Source organism: Plectropomus leopardus, chromosome 11 (genome assembly GCF_026936395.1).
Source record: "Plectropomus leopardus strain MGB_pleo_1.0 chromosome 11, ASM2693639v1, whole genome shotgun sequence".
NCBI classification, from domain to species: Eukaryota; Metazoa; Chordata; class Actinopteri; order Perciformes; family Serranidae; genus Plectropomus; species Plectropomus leopardus.
This window is the reverse complement of record NC_142186.1, coordinates 15,229,095-15,246,848: the sequence shown is the minus strand read 5'-3', so window position 1 is coordinate 15,246,848 and position 17,754 is coordinate 15,229,095. Positions and strand designations below refer to the sequence as shown.

At 38.4% G+C, this 17,754-nt stretch overlaps 2 protein-coding genes across 3 annotated transcripts in view; both read right to left on the bottom strand.

The window, feature by feature from the left end:
• The window catches only part of LOC121945717 (F-actin-uncapping protein LRRC16A-like), a 109,186-nt gene extending 99,162 nt beyond the window's left edge, over positions 1-10,024 (bottom strand). For both annotated transcript variants that reach the window (XM_042490014.2, XM_042490015.2), the window contains exons 1-2: positions 9,526-10,024; positions 3,582-3,679 (exon numbers count right to left, since the gene is read on the bottom strand). In XM_042490014.2, coding sequence (XP_042345948.2) covers positions 3,582-3,679; positions 9,526-9,565 — 138 coding nt within the window. In that variant the 5' untranslated portion in view covers positions 9,566-10,024. The remainder of the gene's footprint in view (positions 1-3,581; positions 3,680-9,525) is intronic.
• Positions 10,025-11,194: 1,170 nt separating this feature from the next.
• LOC121945978 (tumor necrosis factor receptor superfamily member 5-like) lies at positions 11,195-17,743 on the bottom strand. The gene is made up of 5 exons (XM_042490366.2): positions 13,878-17,743; positions 12,602-12,968; positions 12,124-12,303; positions 11,904-11,985; positions 11,195-11,807 (listed from the first exon to the last, which is right to left on the bottom strand). Exons 1-5 carry the CDS (start codon positions 13,893-13,895, stop codon positions 11,588-11,590), a joined length of 867 nt encoding a protein of 288 aa, XP_042346300.1. The 5' UTR covers positions 13,896-17,743; the 3' UTR covers positions 11,195-11,587.
• Between the last annotated feature and the right edge of the window lie 11 nt (positions 17,744-17,754).

Here is a 17,754-nt window from a genome sequence, read left to right as displayed (position 1 = left end):
TTAAGATTATTTCACATCCTGCTCCGGGTGGAAATATTACGTCGGACTTCCTTTAAAGATTTGACACATAAGCAGTTCTTAGAAACCACATTTTTCTGGAAACAAAACAAAGGCTTCACATGGTGACATTATCCTTGCCAATTCAGCATTATAATAATCCATAAAGATAAACTGTATGTGCATACAAACTTAAAATTTTGGGTTTTGTCTCCTTAACTCACCACCAGACTGCTTTGGTTAGCTGCTTTAGTGGCAGGACACTGTGGGAATGGGAGGCAAACTATCAAAAATGAGGATTTCTCACTAAATTAAGTGCTCCTTGGTGGATCAAATACATGTTGAATTAAACACAGACTCTTGTTCACTCCACAACTCAACCAGTTTCTCCTTCTGTTCCACAGTACAAGAGAACTGAGAGTTTTTCATGATCTTGCGCCTCCCCAGCGTCCCCTACATGTATACCGTCTATCCAATTTGCATGCATGCATTGGTTGTTGAGACTCTTCACATCATTGAATTTCTGTATTTACATGATCCAAGACTTAAAACCAATGATAATATTAAACTTATTTAATTCTGTCACAATGGGAAGATGAAGAAAAGATTGACTTAAGACAGCTCAAACTGAGATTTATGCCAACCTTGCACCAAACGATAGAGATCATGGGAGCCAGCACCAACTGAGGTAAAACTCTGATGATTTTATTCCCATATTGGAAATTTGTCTGCAGCAGTGAAATTGCTTAAAAAGTCGTTTGTGAGGCCTGCATTATTCTCACAAATGTGGCCGTTCTGGATCATAAGACATACATACTGTTGCCCAGTTGTACATCCCTATAGCTAGCTACACTGTTCAATAGCTAATCTAGCTTGGCTACTTTCTGTTTGCTTTGTATTGAATTTAGGGATAAAAGTTTATGTAAAATTAAAGTTTATTTAGAAATCTGTAGGAGGCTCATGATGCTTCCACTAAATGAGGTTGTTCTATCTAAGTCATTTTTAACAAATTTCTAAAAAGATGACGTAAAGCATTAGTAAAAAAAAATCCAGGAATTTTCCTTTAAGTCAAGATTTAGTGAATATTATAAAATGAATATTATAAAATGATCACACAAAGCCAAATGAATATTGCTGTAGATCTCCATGTTTCTAGCTGATATAACACTGATGACTCAGAATCCAGCAGTAATGATGGTGTGTCTCTAATTAATGATTACCCACATAAACTGACAAATGCAATGTTCTTGCAAAGGAACTCACTCTTCCAACCTCAGCGTGCTCCGACATCATTTAGCAAAGTACAAGAGATGCAAAGGTGAAGCTCATTATTTCTGTCTCTCACCTCTCTCTGCATGTCCCTTAACAACATATATCATTTGCTCTAGTAACGACAAATGTCTGAATATTAGAGTTAAAATGAATAATAAGCATGCAAATGTTATTATGCTCAGAGGTCGGGCTTAAAGTTTTGTTAATGTCACACAATATCAAATCTCACAGCAGACAACTTGGTTATTCACAGAGCGTTTGAAAGTTCTTCTTCATACTAATTTCTTTGTGTATCCCTCACAGAGCTGTATAACTAAAAGCTTCTCATTCCACTGAGGGTTGTACAACTAATAGGCTCTTGCTATTTCCACTCAGAGCCAAACAAAATTAACATGCAGATTCATTCACAGTAACTGAAAGCTCTCTGATTCAACTATCAAACTTTATGGAGCCTGCTCAGACACTGATTTACTGAGGGAACTTTTCTGTCTTAACTATCTTCAGCTTTTTATCCGGTTTAAGCCCAGAAAGAGCCAATATGCATTTTTAATGATCTACCAGTTATTAATTATTTAGCGTTTGGTGGATTTACTGCTCCGTGGCCAGCAGTTAATGGTCTGAGCTGCTATTTCCACCTGGCTAAAACACACACTGAGGGCTGTGATCAGGATACATAGTCAGGGTGTTACTAGATGAATGAATTACCTCAGTATTGGGCATATGTGTTTAACTTTAGCTGCTTCTTTTAATGTTGTAGCATGACTTTTCAGGGAGGCTAAATTAAGACTTTCAGGAGGGAGAGACGTAAGACAGATACTGAGTGAAGTGAATGTGACAGGTGTGTGCAGGTGTTACGAGCAACCCCTTTGGCGCTCAATTGCCAAATTGGGGTCCTGATTGTACTTCTTCTTGGAGTCATAACTCTGAACACACAAACAGCACACATACTTTAGATTAAGTGTGACTTAAAGGTATACTATGCGGGATTTTTTGAAAAGACAATAACAGACTCTTAAGTTATCAATCAAAATGATCAGTTATGACCCACTAGAGGTGTGGAGCATTGCATTTATCAGCAGAGACTCTCCGCCCTCTGCCTGTACTTTCTTATTATTTTGCTGTGTTCGGGTTGATCTTAGACAAAGTATGCAGGTGACGTTGGGACTTAATGGAAGGTCGAGACCAGGTACAAGACCATAGGCAATACACATCCAAGATCAAACTACGAAAATTGTGGACACAATGCTGAAAAAAACTGAAAATAAAGCAAGGCGTAGTGGCGTGAATCATGGCTCCATTTTCACTTTGACTGCCGATACTGTTTACAAACACTAACAGTAAGAATTGGAAATTCCTGCATAGTATGCTACACCTTTCAATTTTCCAAAGACATCATTATCTTTTTGATTGCAAAAAAATGTCGAAAAATCCACTCGTCCCCACATTTTGAAGTATTCTTTAGTATCAATCAGTAATCCAGTCATGGTTGTCAGCACACCAGTGGGTACACTAAAATTAAGAACAGCTCATAGCTAATTCAGCGTTCTTTTAATGGTCCTTATTTGCCAAAATGTATAGGCTAGGAAAAAAAAACGAGGCTAAAGTCACAGTCTATGGGATAACTTACTAAATCTGTGGTCCACTTCTACTTTTCAGTCCGACTCATCAAACTGCGACAGATCATTAGTCTTTCAGATCCTGTGCAACACTTTCTTGTGCAATTTGCAACAGTCTCTTAAAACTTTGGCACACATTGGCTACCCCACAGAGAAAATCACATGACCCAAATACTGGGCAAGCATGCTAGGAATCGTCTGCAAAACCTTCTTATAAATGAAAAAGATTGCAGGAAGAAACCTCTCTGCATTCAAAATGATTCTGGTCTCACATAAAGTGGGTGTGACCAGCAGGACTGAAAGATAATGATGCTTTTTGGAAACAGTTTTTGGATTTTCTTATTACGACATCACCACAATGCCCAGTCCTCAGACTAAAATGAGACAGGAGACGTTCAGGGTGATGCCAGTGCTGTTTCTCACAATCTCTCTGACTTTGGTTTGCATGAAATTACACCCAAATCAAAGTATTAACTGAATTTGAAAAGACAGAGTGGCAGCGCACTGAAGTGCTGCTCACTGTGATGGTTAAATAATGAATGTCTTTCAAGTGCCGAATACAATAGAGGGAAAACCTAGGGGGGTTTGATGTCCTGAAAACTGTACATTTTAAGAGCAGAGAAACATGGGAGAAAATGACAAAGAATTCCTCCCCTTAATGAAGGAATAGCTTGAAAACGGCAGGATTTGACTCACCAAGACTCTGTTCTCCGTCTTGTCTCCTTTGATCTCCAGTTTGACTCTCCTCCTCAGCGACAGCTTCACCTTCCTCCCCACTGCATCCCTCACACTCTCTGCAGATAAGAGAGGAGATAAAATAAGGAGAGATTCACTTGGAAATGTTTGCATATCTGTGCATTGAATTAAAAGAGGAAGAAAATTGCTTTCAAGTGGTTTATCATGCATTACAAAGAGCATCTCTTTATTCTCTTTCCCACAGATCCAATCTGAATCAAAAGCTCAAGCTGAGTTCAATATGTTGAGTTCAACATTTTGACTTGTACAGCAGAGCATGGATCACTGCGCTTCTGCCACAGGGGGGAATGATTCTCCAGATCTACTGTTAAGAAAATAACTTGGTGATAAATGTAACAAGCCCAATTTTAACACACCACGGGAAAAATTAGCTTTCTTCTACTTTTCATTTAATTTTCGCATTATGAGTCCCTCTCCTGAGGACTGATTTGTGTCAGATTTTGGCACATCTGCAATGAGATGTGAGAAAATGATTCTGACATCGAATACACACACACACACACACACACACACACACAGTCAGTCTAACTGTTAAACAAAAAAAACTGTGTGCATGTCCTTATATACACACTTACTGAAACAAAAGTCAGATAAACAAAAAATCAATGAAACAACAATTTTGAAAATCAATTAACCATTCAGGACATTTAACAAGCAATGTGACTAATGGCGCAGTCAGACCTCATTTGGCTCATTATCTCATTACTTCTATGAGTGACAAGACAAAAAAAAGATATAGGCTTATTAACTTCTGGTCGCAAACTGACCCACCTTCTTCGATTTGATCTGACTGATAGCCTATCGAAATCACAGGGCTCTCCACTGTCCAGCCAGTTAGAGAGACAGGGAAGGACTGATCTCACATTTAGGTTTGACTGTTTATTACCATCTTTGTAAGCTATATAGCATTGCTCAGCAAAAGAAAAACATGACACTATAATGTCTGTAGCTCTGTGTGGCTCTGCTTTCAGTCACAATACTGCACTTCAAGTCCATACACAGCCAGTGGCTTTGTGAGTCGGTGAAGCTTTGAGCCAAATGCTAACTTCAGCAATGCTCACAAAAACAACACACACATGCTGAAGTTTAGTTAGTCCATAAAAATAATGCAAAATGGTAGAGCCATAATCAGTCAGTGTGCACTTAAGCTTTTGTAATATGTTACAATACTCTATAGATTTCTATTTGTTTTTCATTATATGTGAGACTGTTATTCTGCAGTGCTTGTTCTTTTTTTTCCAGATTTTAAGTTCGGTCGTGGTGATTATGAAGTTGCAATTTATGGTATGACTGCAGGTCTTCACAATTCAAGAACTTAATAAGGATGGCATCCATATCAACTAATGCATCAGTTAAACTCATTTCATCATTACACAGCCTACATGAAAAAAGCAGTATTGCCTATACAGTAGTGATCCTAGACCTTGGGGGGCCCCGAGCAAAAAAGCCCATCGAGGCCCCCTGAAACCCCCTGGTGTTCTGGTGACCAGAAAGGTATACTTCTTTGTAATTGTATTGATGGTTACACCTACCATACTGACAGTTACAGGTAGCTAGCTGACTGTCCTAACTCACAGTTCCCTGCTGTCATACGGTAACTAGCTAACTTTTTTGGGGCAGCGGCTGTGCATTGCGATTATGGGAGTTTTAAGAGGGTACCATAGTTGTCATTTTAAAATTTCCCAATATAAGTGGCCATCAAGGGACTCTTTCACAAATGTTTTTGGGTGGCCTGAACATTTGCTTGGTTTGCCTCTCCTGACGGTGCAGTGAGTACAAACTGTTTGTTGACTGTGTCTAATGCTGTGTTGGTCCTACTACAGAATGATTAATTGCTTTATAGTGAGTAAAAAAAACAGAAGATGAGGAACTTAAAAATGCATAGTGAATCAAAACTGCAATTTGGTCCAAAAGATAGCAATTAGATTATTTTCCCACAGCGTTCAGCCCCAGTTCACACCCACCCGCTGCCAGGGAACTGGTCTACAAAGCAGAACTGGGTCAGCCGCCTCTCCACGTTCCTCACTCAGCCACCACACAGCGGCTGATACAGTCTGTGCACATGTGTCTGAGACAGAAAGGGATTCTGTGTGTACATCTGTGCTGGCATGCAGTGTATCCTCGCCCACAGGCTTCCACAAACCATCATCAGATCAAAGTGAAACTAATAATTAGGCAAAGTGCAAAATGATTCATCTGCCAGCTACATAGAAAATGCACTTCATTTCCTATTGCAGCATTTTTTAAACTGTAGCCATGAACTCATGAGGCACAGAGATGTCTCCAGTGTTGTTGTTTTAATGTTTGTTTGTTTTTTACAAAAAAATGAAACCATCTATGTTTTAATAAGTCTGGGCAGTTTTTGGTCCCAGACAAAATAAAAGCTCATTTACTATATAATTTTTCTACTTCATTTTTTTCTGCTCCTTTGTTAAAACTGTGACAGCACAGGAGCGGATATTAAACAGCCAGCTGCTCTGTGGTTCCTATTAGGCAGTTAAGGCATGTGTGCAGAAGGTCACAGTGGGATAATTTTCAGTAGGGACTCGTGTGGAAGGTGGGGAATCAGGGACCTATGGCCTTGTAAAAAGCCCGAACAAACAATTCACAAGCCCATAAAGTCAGTCTCCCATTTATTGACCCGCGGCCAATCCTGACTGGGGTGCTGATGATGTCACAGACTAGAGCTGTGAATTCTGAAATTTTAGGATATATGGATCCTGATAACTCTTGTTCTTTCTATGAACATGCTGATGAAACTTCACTCTACTTATTCTTTCAGTGTAGAATAACAAAGAATTTTTGGTATGATGTAAGTTCTCATGTATTCAGTGACTCCATTGTTAGTCTTTATTTTACCATTAACAATATAATCTGTTATTATGATGAGTAACAAGTCTTTGAACTATGCTGTTCGTTTCTTTATTTTATTTATTTAATGGAGAAATTCTTTATCCACAAACAGTAGTTTTTAGGTTCCCAGCCCTCTTTCCATCTTTTCTTGATTGATTTTAACTCAATGTTTTCCTCTCTTGCTCTTACAGACAACAACAAAACTAAACGGTTTTTAGAATATTACAAAGACTAAATTAGTGAACCCCCTGATATGAAATGAATTGTTTGTGTTTGTTTGCTTTTCTTTCTCTCTGTGTCCATTCTTATTTCTTTCATTTAAGATTTGTAATGATTTATGTATTGATATTATGATTATTTAATTCTTTGTAAAATGTCATTTATCTGTCATTGGAATTGAAATTATCATCTCTCGTGTATTTGTGTGCTCTTGTTTTATGCCTGACATACTGTATTTTGTATGCTGTATTGTTGAATAATGTTTTTTTTTGTTTTAAATGGCTGCTCCAACACAGCTGATACAAATGATCAACTTGTTATGAACTCCCGAAGCTGCCAGCTGACCAGGTGATCATTCCATCAGCTGTGTTGCAGTAAATCTAAAACATGCAGGACAAGCAAAGTTGCAAACTAACTTACTAAATAACTAACATTAACAAGTAAACATGAACTAAAAAATGTATTTTTTTATGCTGCAATTTGGAAGTTGGAACTTCGATAGCAAAAAAAAAATGTGTTTCTTGCATTTAACACCAGCTAATGTCTACTTTTTTTGTTGTTCAAGTTAAAGTGTCAAGTGAAAGGCACAAAAGTATCCCATACAGTCAGAACTCTTCAATGTTCAGACAACACAACACAGCGCCCATGTTGAGACGCACCATGGCAACACTTAATGCTCCAAGATACCAGCTTCTACTGCCAAACATACCAGCTTCTGATGGGAAACCGGAGTCATTTTTTTTTGCCCTATCACCTTAAGGAAAATGTTTCCCAGACATCTTTCAAAAACCGTTTTGTGTTTGCTTCTCCCCATTGTCTTCTATCACAACATCAGCAATATCTTCCTAGCACACAAACACAGTTTCTGAATGTGTGCACCTCACGGCTCCGCGTTGGTTCCAGTTTGTTTCTGTCTGCAGCATCACGCAGAAATTTCTTAAAAGTTCTGGATGCTGAGAGTGATCTCGTATGCTGCTGAATCACTGGCACCAGTGAATGTTCAAAACAATGGCGGGTTATTTACTCATCCAGACAACACCACATGATGTATGAGACATGATCATGACCAACCAATTTCCTTTCGTCAAGAGGGCAGAGTTGGGAGAATCAGGGAAATTCTTGAGGACAGGGGTTGAAATTAAATAACTTGTTGACTCCAGGTTGGACCACAAGAACTCTGTTAAAATATCTTCTTCTACAGTCAGATAAACAAAGAATGAGTCCCATTAAAACAGGTTCTTGGTATCTCAACAGGTTATAGTCATCTTTTTTAAATTTGTTCTAGAAACTAAAAACATTGTTAATGAGTTTCTCTAACCTCACGATAACCTTGGTGGTCTACAGAGCTAAAAAATTGAATTTGTGCACATCCAAAATACTTTCCAGAGGACTCACACTGACCACGTGGACCTACTGGTCGATCCGTCATGTTAAATTCTAATTCAAATCCCAAAAATGTCCAATGATACCAAATGTGTTAGGCAGATTTTGGGGAGAAATGATGAACAAGACATTTCAAATATTTCCAACTGATAGAAAGGTTCAGCCATAAAAAACATTCAGCCTGAGTTTGAATAATTCAATAATTGCAAACATTGTAGGTTCGCTGAAGTTGAGGTAGAAGATGACAGAGAACATAGAGATGTGTTACTTGCAGACAAAGTAGAATAAGATGATTTTAACTAACTTAAAGCTACTTAAGGGGGAACTTAAGGCTGTATTGAATATTAACAGGTAAAAAGAAGATGCTACACTCCATAAACTTTAACATTAAGACTGTGAAATTCCTATGTTGAACTGAAGAAAGAAACACACTTTTTGTCTTCAAGCATCTGCTTTTTTTAACCACTGCAAGAGCTCAAACAACAGTAAAATAAGCGACAGACTGGCTGAAACATTCAGTGACTCAGTGAGTGAATGCATGTCTGACCAAGTGACTACATGACCTAGCATTTTCCTTCAGTCTCATCTACATTCTGCACTGTGAGTCCCTTAAATACAGCCAAAAAGAACATTGTGTGTGTCCACAAGAGATGGAGAGAGACAGAAAGAGCTTGAGCTTGTCCAACATTGCACTGAAGTGTCAAAAGCTGAGCTACTTTGCCAAACAAAGAAACCCTGGGCTCGAGCCAAACAAGCTGTATGACTCTGATGTGCGTCCACAATCAGTACAAATAAATCATAAAAAACATGACTTTAGCTAAGAGGACAACCCGAGCGAGGTTAAACTCCAGGCAGGAGTGGACCAAGGTTACTGCAGGGAAAATAATCCTACAAGTTAGTAATGTGTGATGACAGGCTGACCAGTCACACCTAAACTATCAAGCTTTCTGTTCTTCCAAATATAGGCAGTAGACCACATCACATCAACAGTACCTTGATCAACAACAGCAGGGCTCCATGTATACACAGCTTCAAGCTTTGCTGCAGCTAAAGCGTTTACTGTCTCATTGGAGATGAGAAATTATAAACAGCCTGAAGTCATGTCTGTTTTTGACTGTTTCACCGTGAGAAATGCATTTTAGTAATCCCACTGTATATTTTTGGAAAGTGATAATCGCCCCCACATTAAGGTTTTCACAATAAAAGCGCACCTGTGAGGATAGGAATTGGACATTATCAATACTACAGGAGATAAAAGCATTATTATTGTGTCCCAGCGGGGAAAAAAATGTATGCGTGGATATTTTGTTGTTGCAGTTCAATGAGGACACTACAGTAGTGACTGAGGAGCACATGCACACTGTGAGTTAGAGGCAGTATCAGTGATTGTTCCAGTCTGAACACATGGCTACGAATGATTTGAGCTTACCCAGAAGCTCTTTGGGGACCTCAGACACCTCTTCGCTCATTTTGCTGAAGATAATATCCAAAAAGACGAGAAGAGTTCAGTCAAAACATCGAGAAGCCTCAAATTATGAGAGAACAAGGAGCACGAGAGTGTCAGGTGGTGCCGCAGCCGCCGCCGGTGTGTTTCTCCCGGTTACATGCTCCTCTCCTCCTCTTACGGTGTCCGGACAATGTATCCACGTTTATGCATCTCCTCTCGGTTTACTCAGGGTTCAGAGGTTGTATGCTGAAGAAAGAGTGAGAAAATACAGCCGCTAGAGTGGTCTTAAAATCATGTTGATCGCCAGCAGATTCAGCGCTTCAGGGAGATGAAAAGACCACCGCTCACGCTCTCTGGCTGTGGCCCTACCGGAAAGCTGTCGGTAACACAGTAGCTCACCAGCCAATAGTGGGAACCGGGGCCCCTCCCCGCTCGGTGATGCGACAGCAAGGGAGCCGATGCGATGCCGGGGCGGTGTGGCGTGGCAGGAGGGGGCGGTGGTGCTGGTGTCAGACCGATATTAATGAGCAGGGTACAATGGTGGTTCCCAAACTGGGATCCAGGGACCTCTAGTGGTCCTTGACGAGGTCTCAAGAGGTCCTAATCCCATGCTTGTGTTACAGCACAGGAGGAGGCTGGGGGGACTAACACCAGTCCCAATAAATAATACAGCTATACATAACATAGCAGATTAAAAAAGGCCTAGCCTCTGACAAGATTACTCTGAAATCACGACTATTTGTAGGCTATAAATACACTCAGCCCTGTTTATGTTTGTTTTCAGGTTTTCAGATGTTGATAACAAATGTAGCTACTTTCTGCAAGACTGAACAAGAAAGTAAAATCTGTTTGTTTTATGATTGCCCATATTGTATTTTCCTTTTGAAAATAACAAATATACAATTCATAATTTAGTACCAGAGCATCCCAACCTCAAGGCGAAAATGAATATTTTCGATAACATTGGTAAATATTATTGAATAAATAAACAGCAGTGCATTTAGCTACATTCTCGGACATTAAATACTTCCCCCAACCTCTTTCCCTCTTTATTCCATGTGTCTTTCTAGATAGCAGTTTTTATGATGAGAGTTTGTTTGTTTGTTTGTTTGTTTTGATGTTATGTGTATATTTTGTCTAACTTTCATGTGTTGTATTCAGTATACTCATGCTTGTATGTGACAACGATCTCTGTTTGACAAAAATCTTGCACAATTTAAAATGACTTCGAGTTTAAAACAAAGTGTGCGGCTCCTCTGTCTGATTCTTTCCTTCGTTCTTGGACATTTAAAATAAATTTAAATGCTTTTATTGAGAAAATCTACAACTGCCGAATTCTTTTGGAGCAATTCACCTGGTAAACCATGTTAATGAGTGACAGGTTGCAGTACTTGTTTGGACAGTGCAATAGGGTGTTCTGTAGAAAGACCATACGTTTTTGGTGAATAATGGAATATGAATATGAAAATCTAAATGAATTAAGTAAGTAAGTAAGTAAGTGTCTCTGACACTGTTTATACACAATTCGGTATACTAGGCTATATACAGTGCACTGTACTGCAAGTTCAAATGCTTTGGTCAACAATAACCAAAGAGGCAAAGAGAGGAGAGGGCGACACCCTGTGGTGATTTGGTTAAATTACAGCCAGGCTCAGATGAAAACATATCATTCTACTTTATTTAGCTGCTTAGTTATCAGTTTGATGTGACACAACTTTACAGATTTTCATTTATTTCTATGACAGCATTTATTTTAGATATAGCTCACTTTGAAATACAAGTATCATGTACTACCCATTATGTAATGTCACAATATGATGTTAAAATATTTGCATATTTCTCCCAAGTGACAAGTAAGAACAGTTCGTCAGTTTTCACCCCCATCTATTAAATATTCCTGTCAGTTTAAGGTTGAGCATATACTCTCAATTAACATGCAAATGACAAATAACTTAAAATATTTGTTTTCAAGTGGGCAAAAATGCCAAATATGAGTAAGAGGTACTTTGTTAATATTTGTGCCATGGACTCTGTCAGCCTACATTTACACAACGAATGGTGAAGTGCAGTTTGGGCTCTGCTGCTGGATGTCACCGACTATCTTCCCTAGTTTTTCAGTCATGGAGCAGAGCTGGGATTCCTTCAGCATCTGTGGCAGTTTCTTCAGCTGCTCATCTGGAGCCTGGGCAATCCACGCTCTGATCTGATCCATGAGAGGACCTCTATGTTTGGGGAGAGTTCCCGCTCCCGACTTATGAATATACCTGTTGAAGGGAGATGATTGTTTATTAGTGTCTATGCATTTAGTGAATTAAGAGGTGAAAAGTAGTCGAAAAGGTGCATCAAGAGAGTAGGCTTACGTGGAAACAAATGTCTTCATTTTAGCCACGCGCATCCTGTGCATACTGAAGAATCCTGACACGAAAGCTCTGAGAGTCTCACCTGAGTAACAAAATTGTACAACGTGACGTGAGCGTTAAATCAAACTTTTTTTTAAAACTAAAAATTACCTCGGGGACTTCAAATCCTTGTATGAATGTTATAATTAAGTGCTGGGCGGTTAAAACGGTAGGTACACACCTCCGTTTGCAAGATCCTCGCAGGAGCCACACATTTTGTCGTGGGTAACTGATCCAGGGAGTAGCGCAATCTGTCCGCTTGCACATTCCTGGTGTTTTACGCACGACTCCAGCGCAGAAGATGAGGCAGAGAAGTAGCCATCGGAGCAGCTTTCACAAACAGTGTTAGTTTGCGGCGTACCTACAAAGGAAAACAATGCATTATGATTTATTATAGTGTTTCAAAATACCGTTGTTGCTCCGGAGAGCCCAAGTGATCGTGCGTATTTTAGCAGAATTTCGAATGTACTTCGTTAATTTATCCTTTAAACGTCAAAGTATTTATAGGACACTATTATTATTATTATTATTATTATTATTATTATTATTATTATTATTATTATGGTTCTCAGCGTATACCACAGTGATGGAAGCTAATTGATGACAAAATTCTTCAAGTAAAACAAGAAACCAGGGAAGAAACCTTCCCTGATAAATACCTTTCGTTTTAACACCGTGTCCTGGTCCGCACTCTGCATGTCTCATGCAGAAGTCACCGGTCATATAGAAACCCTCTTTGCAGCGACAGACCCTGTTGGTGGTCGCGCTGCACTCTGTCTCCACCTCCTGGTTCTCAGTGCAGAAGTTGTAGCAGTACAGACACTTGGGCAGGTAGTTCCACAGCTCAGTGAAATGCTGGCTTTTGCAGGGCTCGCACTTGGTGGGCGTGGTAGCGGTGCAGTAAGCAACCATGTACGTGCCCGGTTGACACTTGTTGCAGATGAGGGTATTCCCGGCGGCATCTTGGTGCACAAAGGTGGGAACGGATTCAACACCAAAGAGCAAGAACAGCCCCGGTAAGAGAAGCTGAGGAGAGAAACATGACACTGTTAGTTACGGTTACTGCAGTCTCTGTGTTGTTACACGAAAATGTTTTCTTTTTTTGTAATATTTATTATGATAAATAAAAATATTATGATATTACTACTGCAACTAGTGCCTATACTACATCTTTTTTTTTTTTTTTTTGATACACTGCAACACTTACCACCATGTAGAACTACACTGCAACGAAATGTCAAAGACCAGTAACATCGGAAAGATATTAGAAACTTGAAGACAAAAGATGAGTTATCATGTAACACAGATGATCATTTTGTCCCATTTTTTAAAATTCTGATCAGCTGTAATTCCATGTTCATTCGGGTCATATTTGGATTGTGTTGTGTTACTGTAACTTTCTTTTCAGTTAATTTTTAATTTATTGTTTTGCCTTTTTGGAAAAAATACAGAAATATAATACAAATAAGAAATATTTAATTTGAAAAGTATCTGTGATTTTATATTTAATTGAAAATTGCCTAGCTCTTAATCACTTTAATTAATTTGCATAACCTACAGCATCAATATTTCCTGCACATGTCTCAATAACATTCAAGAAGATTGCTTTTTACCAGTTGCAGAGGTAAAAATTTAACTTGTTTGTTTTTCTGTTGGACAAACTGTATCTCCCCAGAGTAAAAATGAGTTGCTCTATATGTGAAAATACATCGATAGTGCTGGCATCAATTGTAAGAAAAATATTTGATCACTTGAGAATTTACATAAAACCTTAAAAAATAGTGTCCAAAATCCTGTCTGCTTTTCATCTGATGATAATTTGACTAATGTCCATTTTATATCCCATCAAATATGATCTAAATCATTATCACATCTGCCTATGCTGGATTTTATCATCCTAAACTTCAACAGAATATAGTTATACAGAATACTCACCATGCTGATGATGTGCATGTCGACACTTCTGCCAAAGAGGGTTTGACAGCAGCATTAGTGTCCTTTGTGAAGTATTTAAGGAACTGTACTGTACCTGTGTGGGCGTTTTGTGTGGTTTGCGGATGAGTTGTAGAGTCGCCATTCAAAAGGTCAAACCACTTCCACGTGCGTAAAGCAAGGCTGAATTGAGCAAATGGCAGCTAAATGAAGGCGATAATGCTTTAGGAAGTATTAAATGAGGTGTTCGTCTGACTGACCAACAGACCAACATAAAACTGTTTTTTCTGTGGTGTAATGAACTTGTTTCCAGTTCTCTCTTGCCTAAAATGAAACTCATATTTAGATTACATCAATCTGGCTTCTCATTTACTGGAATCTATGACTTCATCACATCTAACACTAAATGTCCTGTGGGTCTCTGTATCTGATATGCAAACTTACAACACACATCTTCTCTAATGCTTTTCTTATTTTTTTCTGTCCTACTTTACTAAGAACTGTCAAAGTGAAGGCCAAACTGCCCCCTCAAAATATTAATGAAAAAAAGAGACCTGAAATAGCCAGCAAGGTGTTAGGTCTGTGATAATTTTCCCCTAAGTGTTTTTAAGATGGGAAAAATGCAAAGACTGTGTCCTGATGTCATGATCTGAGAATAATTTGAGATAAAGTAAATGTATCTCTGTCATATCACTAAATGAAAAGTCTATAGTCATGGATGCATTACTGAACAGGCCTTCCGGGCCAAGGCCCAAGGGCCCCAACTTTCGGGTGCTGTAGTGAAATTCAACTGCAGCATTTAATACATATTAACACATGCCACCCAGGAAGATATTCTAAATGACCACAAAGAAACATAAAACAGCTGCAAAGATGCAAAACAGCTGCAAATGCACAGTGAGACTCAAAATGACAACAAAAGGGTCAAACAATCACAAAGAGACAAAAAAAAAACTACAAAGAGACTACAAAGGGATTCATCAATGACTAAACAAAGAGATTAACAACAATTACAAATATCCCTAAAGCAACTACAATAAGACATAAAATGATGACAATGAGATAAAAATGACTTCAAAAAGACAAAAAGCAACTACAAAGAGATGGAAACCAACTATAAGAGCCATACAATGACAACAAAGAGTCATAAAAGTACTACAAGATGTAAAATAACCACAAAGAAACATAAAACAGCTGCAAAGATGCAAAACAGCTGCAAATGCACAGTGAGACTCAAAATGACAACAAAAGGGTCAAACAATCACAAAGAGACAAAAAAAAACTACAAAGAGACTACAAAGGGATTCATCAATGACTAAACAAAGAGATTAACAACAATTACAAATATCCCTAAAGCAACTACAATAAGACATAAAATGATGACAATGAGATAAAAATGACTTCAAAAAGACAAAAAGCAACTACAAAGAGATGGAAACCAACTATAAGAGCCATACAATGACAACAAAGAGTCATAAAAGTACTACAAGATGTAAAATAACCACAAAGAGTCATAAAACTACTACAAGAAGATGTAAAATAACTAAAAAGAGTCCACAAACCACAAAGACACATAAAGCAGTTACGAGGGGCATAGCAACCATTGACAAAAAAAGGAACACTAAACCACTGAGAGATTCAAAACAACTTCAAGCAGAAGCAAAACAACAACAAAAGAGGATAAAAAAATATATAAAATAAGTGTATCTTGCTCCTATGGTGGTGAGGATTTTTCCATGGTTGTGCCCAGGGATCCATAATCTGCCCCTGTCTACAGTAATTTCCCTGCGCCTAAAAAATTATAAATTTTCCTGTGCCTACATTAATCTTTTTTAAATGAAAAGCTTGTACAACTTGTACAACGGTGAATTGTTCTGTTGTGAAGGAATTAACATGAAATTCACCTTTTTCAGACACTCATGACTCAGAGTTTTTGAAACTGTTAAACTAAGAATGTTTTAGGGAAATGCAACTTTTAAAAAAGACCAGTTTCCATGGAACCTCATCCGGTGATTTTGTTAAACATAAATTATGAGTTTCAACCATTTTCCACTGGCTGGTTGTTGAAACAGCCTCATATATGTTGATGTGCCAATAAGTCACATTTTTCCCTTGAATCAATGAGTCACTGAGTGATCACTGATAGGTGCAGTATGACAATGCGCACATTTTACAAATGAAAATGAATTATTTTAAAATATCGTAATGAGTCAAACAAGTATCGTCACTTATCTCCTCCTGTTTCCACAGAATATGAGATACGATACCATTATTATAGGGCGTGTCTACAATGAGGCTCCGGCCCCCCCGCGACCCTTATAAGGACAAGCGGTTACAGAAAATGACTGACTGACTGTGTCTACAATGAATAAGAATGAGTAAACTTTCCAGACATTGGGGGTCAATCTGGGTTCAAGAAACACACACTTTGTGGCTCTTGGTCTTGGATGTGAAACTGGAATAGAAGATGTACTGTGAAATGTTATGTTTTGAGAGGTCTACTTATTTACTTTTTGGAGCTTCCAACTGTCCGTCACTGATGCTGGAGCCCAGTCCCCAGAAGAAAGTGTAATATTGTACATTTCTACAGGAATTTGTTACATTATATATTTATCAATATCATATAAACATTTCCAAAATTACATAATATATGACGTAGCTTTTTTGATTAGAAGCTGGAGGGGATGGTGGATGGCATGTTACCTATAGGCAATACCCTACACCAGTGGTTCCCATCTGGTCCAGGCATGGAGTCCAGATTTTTTCTTTGTCATTCGTACAAGGTCCACACATTAGATAATTTACCAAATATTCAATTATTTTTCACAAAATGTAAATGACACGTTGGCTTTGAACACAATGAAATATAAACAACATATAGTAAGAATAAATAGAAACGGCACTTCAAAATCAAAGCCCTGTGCTGGAATTTCATTGTACTTAAAAAAAAAATTCCCCCATAAATTTGAGTTCACAAGTCACTTGCAGCCCATTCAGAATGGACCCACGACCCTTTTTTGGACCACTACCTACCAGTTGTAAACCACTTCCATGCACTCTATAGATAATGTACATAGTTATGTCACCATAGCAGGGTATAGCTATGGAGGAGCAAGGAATGGATATGACTCAAAGACTGTGGCGCGTTGCCTTGCAAACAGTATGTCAACCAAGCAGCTGCGCCCTTAAATATATGTGACTTTGGGCCTTAATAAAATGTTAACAGCTGAGTTTTAAAAATATTCACCCCTGTGCAGTTGTCATGGATGTTAAAAGCAGCTATAGAGACTCATCATTTGTCAACCATGACCAAGTGTTTTTTTATGCCTAAACTTAACACACGTTAACACAGCTTTATTACAATGTATCTGCATTATTACTACTTCATAATAATATGCAATATCTGTGGTCATTTTTTCTGGCAATCAGATTGGATGATCACTTAAGAAGACTGGTTTAAGTGGTTTAATGCTCAAAAAAGTTAATAAGTGGACCCATGATCTTGGATTATTATGCTATAAATACAGTTCTCAAAGGTCAAAAATGAAGAAAATGATAAAAATAAGCCCACCTTCTCAAAATCATTAGTTTGTTCATTAGTAGTTCGATGTACAGATATTTATTGATGAGTGTAGCATGTGTGTTGAACTCAGGTCAAATTCCCATCGAAATACCTCAGGCGGACACTCTTGTGGGAAAATATGTGATGTGGAAGAAAGTGTTTCATGGCGAGAAGACAATGTTGATGATCCAAGATGTGAAGTTTCCTCTGAAGAGGATTCAGAGTAAATCAGGCCTAGAGTGTTTGCCAGCACTTCCATCCATATCCATGACATAAAATTGGCTTTTGAGCTCTTATTCCCTCAGCCACAGAGAAAAT